This window comes from Silurus meridionalis, chromosome 1 (genome assembly GCF_014805685.1).
Source record: "Silurus meridionalis isolate SWU-2019-XX chromosome 1, ASM1480568v1, whole genome shotgun sequence".
Classification (NCBI taxonomy): domain Eukaryota; kingdom Metazoa; phylum Chordata; class Actinopteri; order Siluriformes; family Siluridae; genus Silurus; species Silurus meridionalis.
In genome coordinates, this window is record NC_060884.1 from 15,217,169 (window position 1) to 15,230,921 (window position 13,753).

Here is a 13,753-nt window from a genome sequence, read left to right on the forward strand (position 1 = left end):
AAATAAAGTTCCCATAGCTTCTGGAAATTTACCGAAATGTACCGCCCCCTCTGCAACCCTAGCGGTGATCAGAGCTATAGTGTACAGATGCTGGAGACAGGGATTAGTTTAAAATGGGACATAATATGTTGTGACCTCAGGATTAAGTGCGAGCTGCCAATCCAAGGCAGAAACTTGTACGTCCAAATATTATAAATCAAAGTACAGGAGCATGGAGTAGGAATACATTTATCTGGTAAAAAAAAATATTCTGTCTTGCCACATATCTGTCCTACTGTTTTTTCTTGAACATTGGACAGGAGAAGTCTGCTGGCTGAACTGTGTCGGGTTCAGAGCTAACAGGTCATTATAACTGCACAGCCGACTGGAAAAGACACACTACTGAAACATTGCAGTGGACAGTCAGGCAACGTGGGGGGAGAAGAATGGAATTAATGATAAGGAAATAAGGACAGAGAGAAAGAGAGGAGAGAGAGAGAGAGAGAGAGAGAGAGAGAGAGAGATAGAGAGAGAGAGTGTGAATGTGTGTGTGTTTGTGTGTGTGTGTGTGTGTGTGTGTTTAGTTGAAATAAATAAGGGTGATTAAATTGCAGATTTGATGAGTTCATTCTCTAAAGACGACTCAAGAAATAACTCAATGATATCTGCCTGCAATGCTGTGACTGGATAATGAATTGCCAAATTATCTTTCATAATAATCAAGAAATCACTCAAGGGAATAAATATGTCTTTTGTGTGAGTGTGTGTATGTGTGTGTGTGTGTGTGTGTGTGTGTGTGTGTGTGTGTGTGTGTGTGTGTGTGTGTGTGTGTGTGTGTGTGTGTGTGTGTGTGTATGTGTCAGAGAGAGAAAGAGCGAGAGAGGGAGAGGCCTGGAAGGAAGGTCAGTTAGATAATATATTCTGGTTTTGTTCACACACACACACACACACACACACACACACACACACACACACACACACACACATACAAAACCCCACTGATGCAGTCCAGCTCAACAAATCGGAATCGAGCATACATTAGTACACTTATTGTAGACATGACCGTGGCCTTTCTCTTTCTCTTTTCCCCTTTGTGTTTGTGTGTATGTGCTTCAATATATAGTCACAAGCAGTGATCTGCAGGGACCAATTTTCCACTCTTGCTAAGTGGCATATAACACTAATAAAGATCCTATACATTAGAAGTTCTTACAGAATAGTACACTATCCAAAAAAAAGTTATAAGAACTTATCTCTACATTGTACTGATGACCAAACTTCGGAGACTTTCTCCGAACATGAAAATGTCATGAAATGGTCCATGCATATCTGTGCAAGCAGTCCAGAGCTATTTGAGCTATTTGAGTCCGCCTCACTAAAGTAGATTGGCATGAAGTGGTGTACGACAGATTTAAATTACTGAGCTTCAGACTTTGACCCAAAAATATATTGTTGGCGAGTAGGCGGAGCGAAATATTCCAACTAGAAAAATCTTTTTGTGTTAATGCCATAGAAAAAATACAAATAAATCGATTCAAGGCTGTTGAGATATGCGCTAAAATGTAAAAACAAACAAAAAAACCCCTTCTATGCAATAGCATCACTATCAGGATTCTGTTACTTTGCTGAGTAGAGCAGAGGAATGTGCTCTTTTCTGAAGGAATGTAGTCACAGTGTGGACTCGGAATCATAATACTAAGAAAAAAATCCTAACAATTCCACTTAGCTGTATGTAGTTGAAGAATGTGTGTGCACAAACAACGAATAATGTGTACTGCAAACAGCAGAATGTCAATGTCATGTCAATTCTGTAGGCTCTGGTGTTTTTTTTGTGTGTTTGTGTGTCTGTGTGTGTGTGTTGAAAACATGGCAACAGTTCATTGTGAAGACTTTACCTCTGTTCTACTTTTTTTTTTTTAACCAAATTTTTCATTCTCTCTCTCTCTCTCTCTCTCTCTCTCTCACTCACACACACACACACACACACACACACACACACACACACACACACACACACACACATATACAGACACACACAGACACACACACAAATGCACAAAGGATACAATAAACAGAGTATTTGTCTGTCTGTTGCAAACACTAATTCAATGCCCAATTCTGTGTTTATCAGTCCTTCCCAGCTGTGTATGTGTATGTGTGTGTGTGTGTTTGTGTGTGTGTGTGTGTGTGTGTGTGTGTCTCACTCACTTGTCAGTGTGAACAGACACATTGTCAATTTAGTCTATATCTGTCCACAGACTTCACACTTACCAAAAGCATTCATCTAGCTAGAAGGTCATCACTGCAGAGTGCAAGTCCTCACAGCACACAGAAGTGTACCACACTTATTGAAGCCCTGCCTTTCCGAAAGAACATTTTCTTCTTCATTAAATCATTTCAAATTTCATCATAATCATCCAAAAACTGGGTCGAAAACCTCCTTTCCTTCTCCTTCCATCACAATGAAAAGCATAAAAGTTTATTCAGTGTGTAGATTTCACCTTAAATATTAGTGTGTCGTCATTTTGAGCACTTCTGTGCAGATGCAGAAGAACAGAACTGTTTATCTGATGGCTTCTTGAATGTGAAGGATGCTGTGTGGATGGCTGTGATTGATAATGCTATGTATACATACGGAAAAGCCTGCACTCAAGTGTGTGGCCCAATAAAAGCCCATTTAACTGAGCCATGTCATTCACTTCCAGTATGTAATAATGGTATTAAAGAAGGGATTGGCGGGAAGGTTGGGGGGGCTTGGCAACCTGAACCCCTTAAAGTAAACACACAGCTGCATTTGTTAGCAATCCGGTGTCAGAGAGGTATTCTAAATAGCCAGAGACTGATGGAGAGTGTTGTAGGGGCAGTTTGGAAAAAAGAGAGAGAGAGGGATAGAGGTGGAGAGATAGAGAGGGAGAGATGAGAGCTTTTGCTGTGACATCAAATCTCGTTTGCCAGCCTTCTCTCTCTTTCTCTCTTTCTTTCTGCTTTGTCTTCTGCTTCTCTGCTTGGTCAGCGATCAGCTATAGAAATATTTTGGCAGGCTCTCGCTTTGTTTTCATTTCACAAAAAGATGGAGAGAGGTAGGGTAGAGGGCTGAACACATACTTGCCTGCTTGTTTCTCTCTCTCTCTCTCTCTCTCTCTCTTTCTTTTTAATCTAAACAGCGGGAGGAAGTTGTAAATCACGGTAATGCACTCAGCTGTAATTCAGACCAGCAGGGAGAAAACACACACACACACACACACACACACACACACACACACACACAAAGAACACATATGTACACATAACAGAACACACGCACGCACACACACACACACACACACACACACACACACACACACACACACACACACCCCTCCCTGAAAATGGCAAGAGTTTACCGGCAGCATGGCGACTCTTTAATCAGTGAAAATGAGCCAATGATATGAAATCCCCAATCACAGCCAATCAACAGGCTTCCTGTCAGACACAGTGGACCGCAAACTTCAATCAGAGTCTTGTAAAAATGAGTTAAATCCAGTCTGTCTACACACACCTGCTGTCCTGCCTTTGATTAAATTATATAATCCGAGCGATCCCTCAGGTGCGTGTCATGCAAGACGTCAGTCATTCAAGGTCTGGGCTGCTTTGACACAAAGCTAGCGGTGAAATCCATATTCTGTTATAAAAGACACAGCTAGGTTTTCATTCCTAGGAAAAAAATGAACAGGCTGGCCATTAACACGGAGGTCAGTGATGTGTTTTATCTCCTTGGGTTTGTGTTTAGAGAGATTCTACACAAAAAAGGAGAGTTTTCTAGGACTAGAAACCTGTAACTGCATCTTATCCACTGACCTTCATCTCATATACCAAACGTCACAAGTGTTAGGATTTCAGTACCAGTTCTTGATTGAACAAATGACTCTCAAGGAGAGGGTGAGCAATGCTGTCCAAGTTGATAAGTTACAAATGCAATGTTATACGACAGGATAAAACAAAGACATACATGTGAAAAAAAAGAAAAGAAAAAAGAGATGGCCGCCATGGCATACGTGAGAAGAGGGAAAATAGGAAAATGCTAGTTTTATATTTGAAGTTATAAAAAATGTAAATGAAAAATAAATGTACAGAAAATAAGCCCAATTTGTAAAAACTATTGAAAAATAAGGAACAGCTTTATGTCTATCATTAGAAGTCACTGATATTACAAACATATGGCTGTACTGCTTATAGCGTGAATATATTATAGCTATTGCACTATAAATGAGATTGCTTCTATGTTTTCATTGTTAAATATGTTTCACTGAACTAGAACTCATCTATCTATCTATCTATCTATCTATCTATCTATCTATCTATCTATCTATCTATCTATCTATCTATCTATCTATCTATCTATCTATCTATCTATCTATCTATCTATCTATCTATCTATCTACTGTATATAACAGAGGGGAACCATGGCATATCAATTTAAATTTTTAGACCTTCATAGAAAAAGGTTTTAAAACAATATCAGTGCAGACAATAATTTCTACAGCATGAATGCACTATGATCATACACACATAAAGTAATACACAACCAGGAAGTAGTGAAAGAGAATGAAAGCAAAAAAAAAAAAAACAATTTTATATTTATTTTACGATTTTTAAAATAAAAAATGCAAACAAAATATTTCACCGGTTGAGTCTTGTTTTTTTCCGTTCTTGTGTGATTTCAAAGAAAGTTTAGTTTAAACCTAAACATTTCTCCAACAAGCCTCAGTTCATCAATTCCCTGCTGAGGACTACATCATTCATGCAACATCTCAATTCATCTACACTAAATGGATAATATCATTAGGAAACCTGTCTTTTCCAGCCATATGTGGTTCTTCCCCAAGTTGTTACCACTAATTTGGACGCAGTTGAACATGTTGTCACTGGATGTGGTGGCATTAACATTTCTAGCAATGCCCCTGTGCACAAAGCGAGCTCCATGAAGATATGGTTTACATGAGCTGGAGTGAAAGATCATAAATGGCCTACTATAGAGCTCTGATCTCAACCCTAATGAACACCATTGCTATGAATTGGAACAGAGACTGCACCCCAGGCCTCCTCACCTAAATTACATCACTACCTCTCATTACTAACACCCTTGTGACTGAATGAACAGAAAATCTCCACAAAAATCTTGTGGAACATCTTCCCAGGAGAGTGAAGGTTATAATAACAGCAAAATGGGGACTAAATGTGGAATGGGATGTTCAAAAAGCACATATGACTCCACAAACTTTTGTCCAGTAAGAGTTCTTACACTATGCACTAAAAGTATTAACTATTTTTGTGAACATAATGTACATATGTGAATGTGAAGTAAAATAATATGCAAGGACTGGGACGTTATGACACATCAACAGAAGAGGAAGCTGTTGCCTAGTTATGTACACCACAAATGTAAACAAACTCCTCATTGCATTTCAGTTCTTTGTTCATAATACCTTATAATAAAAGGTTCATAACAGCTAATTTTTTTTATTATATATGAATTTACCATTTCCTTGATTTTTACTCATCTCTAAAATCCATTCCTCCTTCATGAGATGTTGTGATGTGAGAGTAATTTTAGTTAAAAATGTGTCCACATTTTGAAAATCGACCAGAATTAGCAAACTATTTTATTGAATTCAAAAATTCTAGTCTTACTATTATACTATTTAAGACAGATTTTAGGGAAGTTGGAGTGTAGCACCAGACACTTTCATGCTCACCCTTACCAGGTCATGCTGATCACACATATTTGGACTGAATCACCTTCACTCTTCACTCTTAAACACACTCACAGTACGTTGTGAAGTATACACTCTAGGGCATTTTGTACAAGTCTACACCAAACCTTTGGATTTTTCCATTGTTTTTATTTGATCTTGTTTTGGTTTTCTTGTTTCTCACTGCTTTCTCTAATGCTATTTGCTATTCGCCTGACCCTCGGCTGTTTTTCGACACTGTTTGTGGGATTATATCTTTTTTACTACGTTTAATAACATCATTGTGCACCTGCACTTGTGTCCTCAACAGACTCCTGGCTGCAGGTATTGATGAGGCGTGACAAGAAAATTTGTGGAGAAAGTATTTAAATGATTCAAGCGACAAGCCATGCTGCAAAATAGAAAGCTGCTCTGAAAATAGTAAATACATAAATGCTATGGGCTTCCTTTAAGTAAAGTAAGCTCTAATATGTGAAGATAGTTATGAGCAGTTATTTCTGGTTTCAGACTTAAGAGAGACACGTGAAAATGTAGACAAATATAATTTCTGTCAGTAAGAAAGTAAAACACAGTGATCTTGGCAAACTTATTCATTTCCGTTCTGCTGAGATGAAATTTTAAATAAGTAAAGAGAAATATCAAGCGCTTCCTGGTAGTTTTGTTGATGAATGTCGTACAGAATACAATGAGGCACATTTACATTCGGAAAATATTTGGTGACCGCAGCTGGAACTCCTGTGACCTTTTGGAAGTAGCCTGATGCAGTTAAAACAATCTTAATTGATCCACCATCAGTGATTGAGGCCTCTGGACTTTCAGCTCGCAGTGATCTCATCTGCGCGTTTTTTCTCTCCGATATATAAAACGTGCCAGCCAGCGTCAGTGGCTGCTAGGTCACGTAAACCCAATTTATGAACTTCTTTAACGGTGCCGGGTAGCAGCTGGAGAAGATGTGGTGCTGGCTTAATGCATGATGAAGACGATGGAGGCTGGCGCTGGAGAGCGATGACCAGTGTGTTATGATGAACACTGGGAATTTTTTTTTTTTACAGGGAAAAAAAAGGTGAAGTGCAAAAACACTTCAGATGATACATCGGTTACAGCGTTTCTCGTGCTAGCCGTTAGCGCTACAGAGCACTTCCTTTTTCTCTTTGAAGTCTACGTTTATTTCGAGCCAATTCCTCTTCAGGACAAACTGCTAGCTCTTCTCTTTCCACTCTCTCTCTCTCTCTCTCTCTCTCTCTCTCTCTCTTTCTCCTGCTCTTCTCTGTGCTCTCTGCTTGCTCCATCACTAGCCCTACTTGGCAGCCGGAGCTCAAAGGAGCCGGCACGGCAATCAATAAAACCTTGTTCCACTAATTGCGAGATTATAATCTATGCTGCTTCGTCTTCTGCGAGTCCAAAACAGCGAAGCCATTAGAGAATTATTCCTTCTGTGTACTGAGGAGAAGTATGCTAATGCTAATACTAATGCTACTGCCGATTCTTTGCAGCGATAGCAAAAATCCAGGCTTAGTGGTACAGACGACGTGGATGGGATTGTCTTAAATATATTAAATTAGGTTCGAATTAGTCATTGTATGGAAACTTGTAGAAGAACTAAGCATGTGTGAGAGGTCTGATTGAAATAAGCAGATTCAGATCTTTGAAAGTTTGATTGTATTATCGAGATTTAGGTTTAGTGGAGAGTTATCTGTGAGGAGAGTTTCTTCACAGGAATAATGCTAGTTTTGAGTTGAACCAGGTAAAAAAAAAACCTCCTAATATATATTTATCAGTTCTCTTGCCATAGCGCTCAGTCACAATTAATTCAGCTCTCTCTCTGTCTCTCTCGCTCTCTTTTTCTCCCGCTCACTCATTTGTTTGCGATCGATTGCCTCTTAGTGGGAGGTCAACCCCTCAGTGGTCTAGAGACTCTTTTTGTTCTTGCCACGCCGATCCTTTCTGACCTTGAACACACTGAGGGCTCGTTAGGGGCCAAGTGTTGTCTATCTCTCCGCTCCAATCAGACAAGGTCGGAGGTCGCTTGAGGACAGCCAGGGTCAAAGTGAGGACTCCGGGGAGTACTCGTGTACCTAAAGTGAGCTCTGAACAAGCACATGACAGACATGCGTGTGTACTGAATGTGTATTTAAGTCTGCACATCATGTGACCATTACATGAACGAGGAAATCGTTAGGAACACCTAAACCCAGATAAATTTCCTGACTTTTGACTAAATGTTGACTTTTGACGGGATCTGTGAATACGCTTTATCACCACTCGCATGTTTCGCATAACAAAGATTTATAATAACTCGGAACGTAATCTCAAATAGGGAAATGAGCTGGAATAAGCCAGTGCCTCTCTTATTACACCGCATATAGAAGACAGCTAATTATATTTTGGTATTATCTGGAGCATTTAGGAGAAAGTATGCACAAAACCATTGGCCATTTACATTCATGGTAAGATAAAGCATAGTTGTATTGAACAAACTCACAGCCAGATCTGTTCATGTAGCATGTTTGATTGTTTAGCCCGTGCTGTCAAGAACACTATAAAGAGTGAGGTTTTGTGTGTTTTGCACGTGTGTGTGTGTGTGTGTGTGTGTGTGTGTGTGTGTGTGTGTGTGTGACAGGAACATTTGAGAGCTAAAAGAAAAATCAGTCTGAGCCTGGTCAAGTAGAGGAGAGAGGAAGACAGATGTCAAATATAAAAGGCCCTGAGTAAACAGTTAGAAACAAAGGGAGTGAGTGAGAAAAAAAAAAAGGAATGATAGATAGATAGAGAGAGAGAGAGAGAGAGAGAGAGAGAGAGAGAGAGAGAGAGAGAGAGAGAGAGAGAGAGAAAGAGAGTGATTAGAGTCTTTGTCTACCTCTATTTCTTTTTCTTGTCTACCTCTCTTTGGCCCCTGTCACTCCACCCCTCATGAGAGACAGCAGGATGTTTTAATAAAATGTCCCAACATTATTCATTTCATTTCAGACAATAGTGAATCACTGCACTGAGATATTCAGCCAATCATTTTTACCATTAACACACAAAATCCCAGCGCATACACCATTCAACATCCGAGTAAATACTCTTGTGTTTCATGATCCCTTCCTTAGGTAGTATTTAATAGTAATAAAAAGGCGGTTGCACTTGAAACACTACCTGCCTTCAGGGATGGAGGTGTGACCAGGTGTGTACCCAGAAACACCGTGCCAATAACTAGTCATCATTCTTTTTTTAACAAGGGTCTGATTAAGTGTTTCACAGTAACGTTGCCAACGTAATTATTTAATCGGACGGCAAAACCTGCTCTGACGCAGCACTATAATGGGCACAGAATATCCGGAAAAGTGCTGATGTGCAATGACACAATGCTGCAGCTGCTCTCCTCACTGTGGCTATGAAATGCTTTCAAATGTTAGGCCAATATTTATAGAGCAATCCAATCATATCTGTAACAAAAAAAAGAGAAAAAAAAAAGAAAAAAAAATGTTTCAGTTGATGGTCAGTTAGTGTAGAGGAAGTAAACATGACTGTGAACTGTGGGGGGAGGGGCGAAGTATGCAGGGCTTGTTATGCATTCTGTTTTAACAAAACACTTTCCGTCTTTGACTTTTTCAATAAAATCAGTAAAAACCCAAACTCGTTCTCTGGCTGAATTTAACATCTTGATATTTTAGAATAGAATACCTGCGATTAAAGAACTGGGCTATAATTGTGATTGGCTTCTTCTTCTCTGTTTATTCTGCTGTAAGATCCTTGACACTGCCTCCTAGTGGACGTGTTTATCTTACACATATTGTTCAAATTAAAGTGCGTAATGTGCTACATCTTCATCATTTTGAGTAAATGAGACTGTTTGAAAACATAAATAAATCCGATTTTTCTTTTGTGATGTGTTAATGTCTCCACTGAAAACAAACTCAAAAACTAGTATTTTTGTATCTATATACACTATATGGGCAAAAGTCTGTGGAGTTGTATTTCCCATTCCTTTTATAATAACCTCCACTCTTCTGGGATGATATTTCGCTAGATGTAGTGTGATTGTGGAGATTTGTTCTTATTCAGCTACAAGGGTGTTAGTAAAGCCAGGTACTGATGTAGGGTGAGGAGGCCTGGGGTGCAGTCAGCATTCAAGTTAATCCCAATATTGTTCAATGGGGTTGAGGTCAGAACTCTATAGCAGGCCACTCCATATATCCCACTCCCACCCATGTAACCCATATCTTTATGGAGCTGGTTTTGTGGACAGAGCCATTGTAATAATGGAACAGGTTTGGGTTTCCTAGTTCAAGTGCAGGGAAAATGCATCCAAAGACATCTTATACGTTTGTGTGCCTCCAACTTTGTGGTGTCAGTTTGGAAAAAAGCTACATATGGCTGGAAAAGTCATGTGTCCCAATACTTTTTTTCCAAGTAATGTAAATTTAAGTTTTCAGTAGGTTTAAGAAGCACAGAAATAATAATTTTCATGCAACTCTAAGATCCCTGTTTTACTGTGAGGGGGAATAATGACAGGTTACTACTTACCTATTAGCTGTCCAGTACTGTACCTGACACACTCTTAGGAATTACACACAATCACATTTTTACAAATAGAGCAAAATACACACGTTTGGAAATGTACCCATAATGCACGGCTCCAAAGAAGTAATACATTTATAAATTTGATTTTTTTTTTTTAATATGAATATCACATAGTATATATATATATATATATATATATATATATATATATATATATATATATATATATATATATATATAAATATAATCCTGGATTATGATTTTAGAGAAATGGTGCTGATAAGGTTGAGCCAAGTGACATATCTTATGATGGAGTGATGAGACCGGATAAGAGGAGTGAGGGATTGCTCTCTCTGTTTATCTGCTTCTGTTTGCTTAATAGGGAGAAGGCACAGAAACCCAATCAGCAAATCCCCAAACACAAACACTACCATATGGCCTACGACATGTTCCTCGCAGCTGTGTGTGTGTGTGTGTGTGTGTGTGTGTGTGTGTGTGTGTGTATATGTGTTTGCCCTTGTCACCGTCAGAATAGATTCATCGATTCTTTAGAAAATCAGTTCCAAATCATTCATCACGACACAAATTCAAGTGCATGGTCTATACATTGTGTGATGTGTCATACTATACAATATGAGATGATGATTAGGACAGGAAGTGACTCTTACCTGACTTGGGGAAAGGAACTCTTGGTTATTCTCATTCATGTACATGTTTTCACCATCAAACTGTGAAATGAGAGAGAGAGAAAGAGAGAAAGTGAGTTCATGTTTCCTCCCAAAATTAAACCTAATAGGAAAGAAAACTGCCTTACAAGAAAGGAAAAACTAAAAATCATAAACATGAGACAGATATAAAACACACACATATACACACAAAGAAAGACAATAACTGAGAGAGAGAGAGAGAGAGAGAGAGAGAGAGAGAGAGAGAGAGAGAGAGAGAGAGAAACTGACTTTCTAAGTTCATTAATTACAGTTTATTAGCTGAGGGGTAATTAGGCCAGTCAGGGGTGTGGAAGCACAATGTGTGTGTGTGTGTGTGTGTGTGTGTGTGCGTGTGTACGACAAGGACAAAAGTGTCACAGGGGGTGTCAAGAACTTGGAAGAGTTAATTACACTAGCAGGTCTTACTGTCATACACACACACACACACACACACACACACACACACACACACACACGTCATATGTCACACAAACACACATGCAAAAAATCTTAAAATGCAGAACGGCCTTCTGCACTACTACCAGTTCCCACATCAACCTCTGACTCCGTCTGTCTACTGTTCCGCCCCACCCCCAACACACACACACACACACACACACACACACACACACACACACACACATACACACACACTACACACCCCAGTGTATGTCTGTGTGTGTTCTCCAGCAGTAAGGTCTTTCACTGTTTGTGAATGAGGCTTACTGTTGGCTCCAGAATTCTTGGTATCTTTGGTAAAGTGGTAAAAAATTTAATGTATATGGCTAATCATGTTTAATCTCACACACAAAGAAATTAAACCTTGAAATTAAGTAACTGTACTACGCACATTCCACATTTAGCATTTTGTGTAACCTCCTTCTGCCGAAATCACGCTACTGAATCTTCTCCTATAATGTTTAATGAGATTAGAGAACACAGAGCAGGGAAATCCGAGATCACTGCGTAATAGGGAATCTCTCCAGATCTTCAGCTCAGCGCACAGGTTTTCAACAGTCCGGGATGGCTTTGTCCAAAGCCTGATTTTTTGTTTTTGCGTTGCTCTGGATATATGTTCAATATCACCACACAACTAGGAGATCCGATCATGACTTCCTGGCAGCTTTCCGTTGAAAAATCTCCTGGTACGTCATAATGACATGTATATCCTGACAAGTTTCCCAAAGGTTCGGATGACGAAAAAAAAAGATGCCTCACAACATAAATATAACCCCCACCAGTGTGGATTAACTTCTTTTCACTATCACCATCCAAACCAAAAATGTTTGTATGACCACAGTAACTCTTTAACCAAACTTCTAATTGTCCATAAAGCTACATTACAACACTTTTCTACCAATCAGGCTCCGTCCCAGCTCCCAGCTTTAATTACTGACAGGTGAACATTTATCGATACGTGATGCATTTTATAGCCTGATTTGTGTCACTTCATTTGTATACTCTCTAATCTTTTGCCTGGTGAAGTAATTGAAAGGGAATAAGCAAATTGAAACCGCAGTGAAACAGGAAGTTATGAATAGGAGCCCTTAAAAGTTTCTAAACTTTCCTCCAAACGTAAAAAAAAAAACCATATTTCACATCCAGTTTGTTTCCTAAGAATTTATAGGGGCTTAAATAACTGGTTTTGTTCCAAATATTTTCAATATGGGTTTATTTATTATTTGGAATTAAAGTCAGATTTTCCGTGTACCCCAGGCAATATTTTTCATCAACCCGTCTCTTTTTGACCAATCTTTACCCTGGAGCTGAGTGTGTATATAAAGCCTGTCTCATTTAACCACACAAACATGATTCTCTGAGAGTGATATATTAAGCATAGAGGCTATGGAAACTTTGCAAACTTGATTTAGAACATCGTTAGTATGAATAGTATGAAAAAAATAATAATAATACAACAACTATGAAGTGTGTGTGTGTGTGTGTGTGTGTGTGTGTGTGTGTGTGTGTGTGTGTGTACATGCATGTGTGGGCATAAGATGAGACTCCAGCTGCCACGGTAGAGTCTTTTACTCATGCAGTAACTCTCTGTCTGACACACAGCAGCACCGTGGCCAGTGTGTATCTGTCTGTGTGTGTCTGTGAGTGAGTCTGTGAGTGTGTGCGAGTGTGTTAACTCTCAGTGACTGTGACAGTCTGGTTTCATGAGGCGGCTCAAAAACACTCTGTGCCGTGACACTGAGAGCAACACTGTCAACAAGATGGCTACCCCACACTCCCTACTCGAAGTTGTGCACACACACACACACACACACACACACACACACTCCAAACAAAGAGCTATATAAAATGTGGTATGTAAGAGTGTGGATGTGGTTGTGCTAGTTTAAATTTAGTGTTCAAAATTAGAGCAACCCCCACTCCATCTCTCTCTCTTTCACTCTCCCTCCCTCTGTAAGGATTTGACACCTCACTGTGCGTTTGTGCTATGCCTAATGATGTGCCAATCAAACAACTGATAGAGAGGCAGCCAGCCAAGATCTATCTAGCCTCTGCATGTGTGTGTGTCTGCTTGTTGCATTTTGTTAATGGTTAAAAGGAAGAATGATAGCTTGGTAATACCACAGGTGTACTTAGGCAAAACAGTTCAAACTCACACCCTCACACACACACACCTAAACAACTCCTATAACTAATAGAAAAATTATTTTTTCTAATAAAAGCTTTTCTCGGGTAAATGTCTCCACAATGTCAAAATTGTCATTTGTTTACACACACACACACACACACACACACATGCGTACGTCTCTACTGGGAAGAAGGATCATTGTTTCTTTATGGATTAAAGCCTGAACAAATGAGCCAGAACAG

The 13,753-nt window shown here is 39.3% G+C and overlaps 1 protein-coding gene across 8 annotated transcripts in view; it reads right to left on the bottom strand.

The window, feature by feature from the left end:
- The window catches only part of tox2 (TOX high mobility group box family member 2), a 104,561-nt gene that overhangs the window by 39,090 nt on the left and 51,718 nt on the right, over nucleotides 1-13,753 (bottom strand). For all 8 annotated transcript variants that reach the window (XM_046851175.1, XM_046851192.1, XM_046851168.1 and 5 more), the window contains one exon: nucleotides 10,886-10,945. In XM_046851175.1, the coding sequence (XP_046707131.1) occupies nucleotides 10,886-10,945 (60 nt within the window). The remainder of the gene's footprint in view (nucleotides 1-10,885; nucleotides 10,946-13,753) is intronic.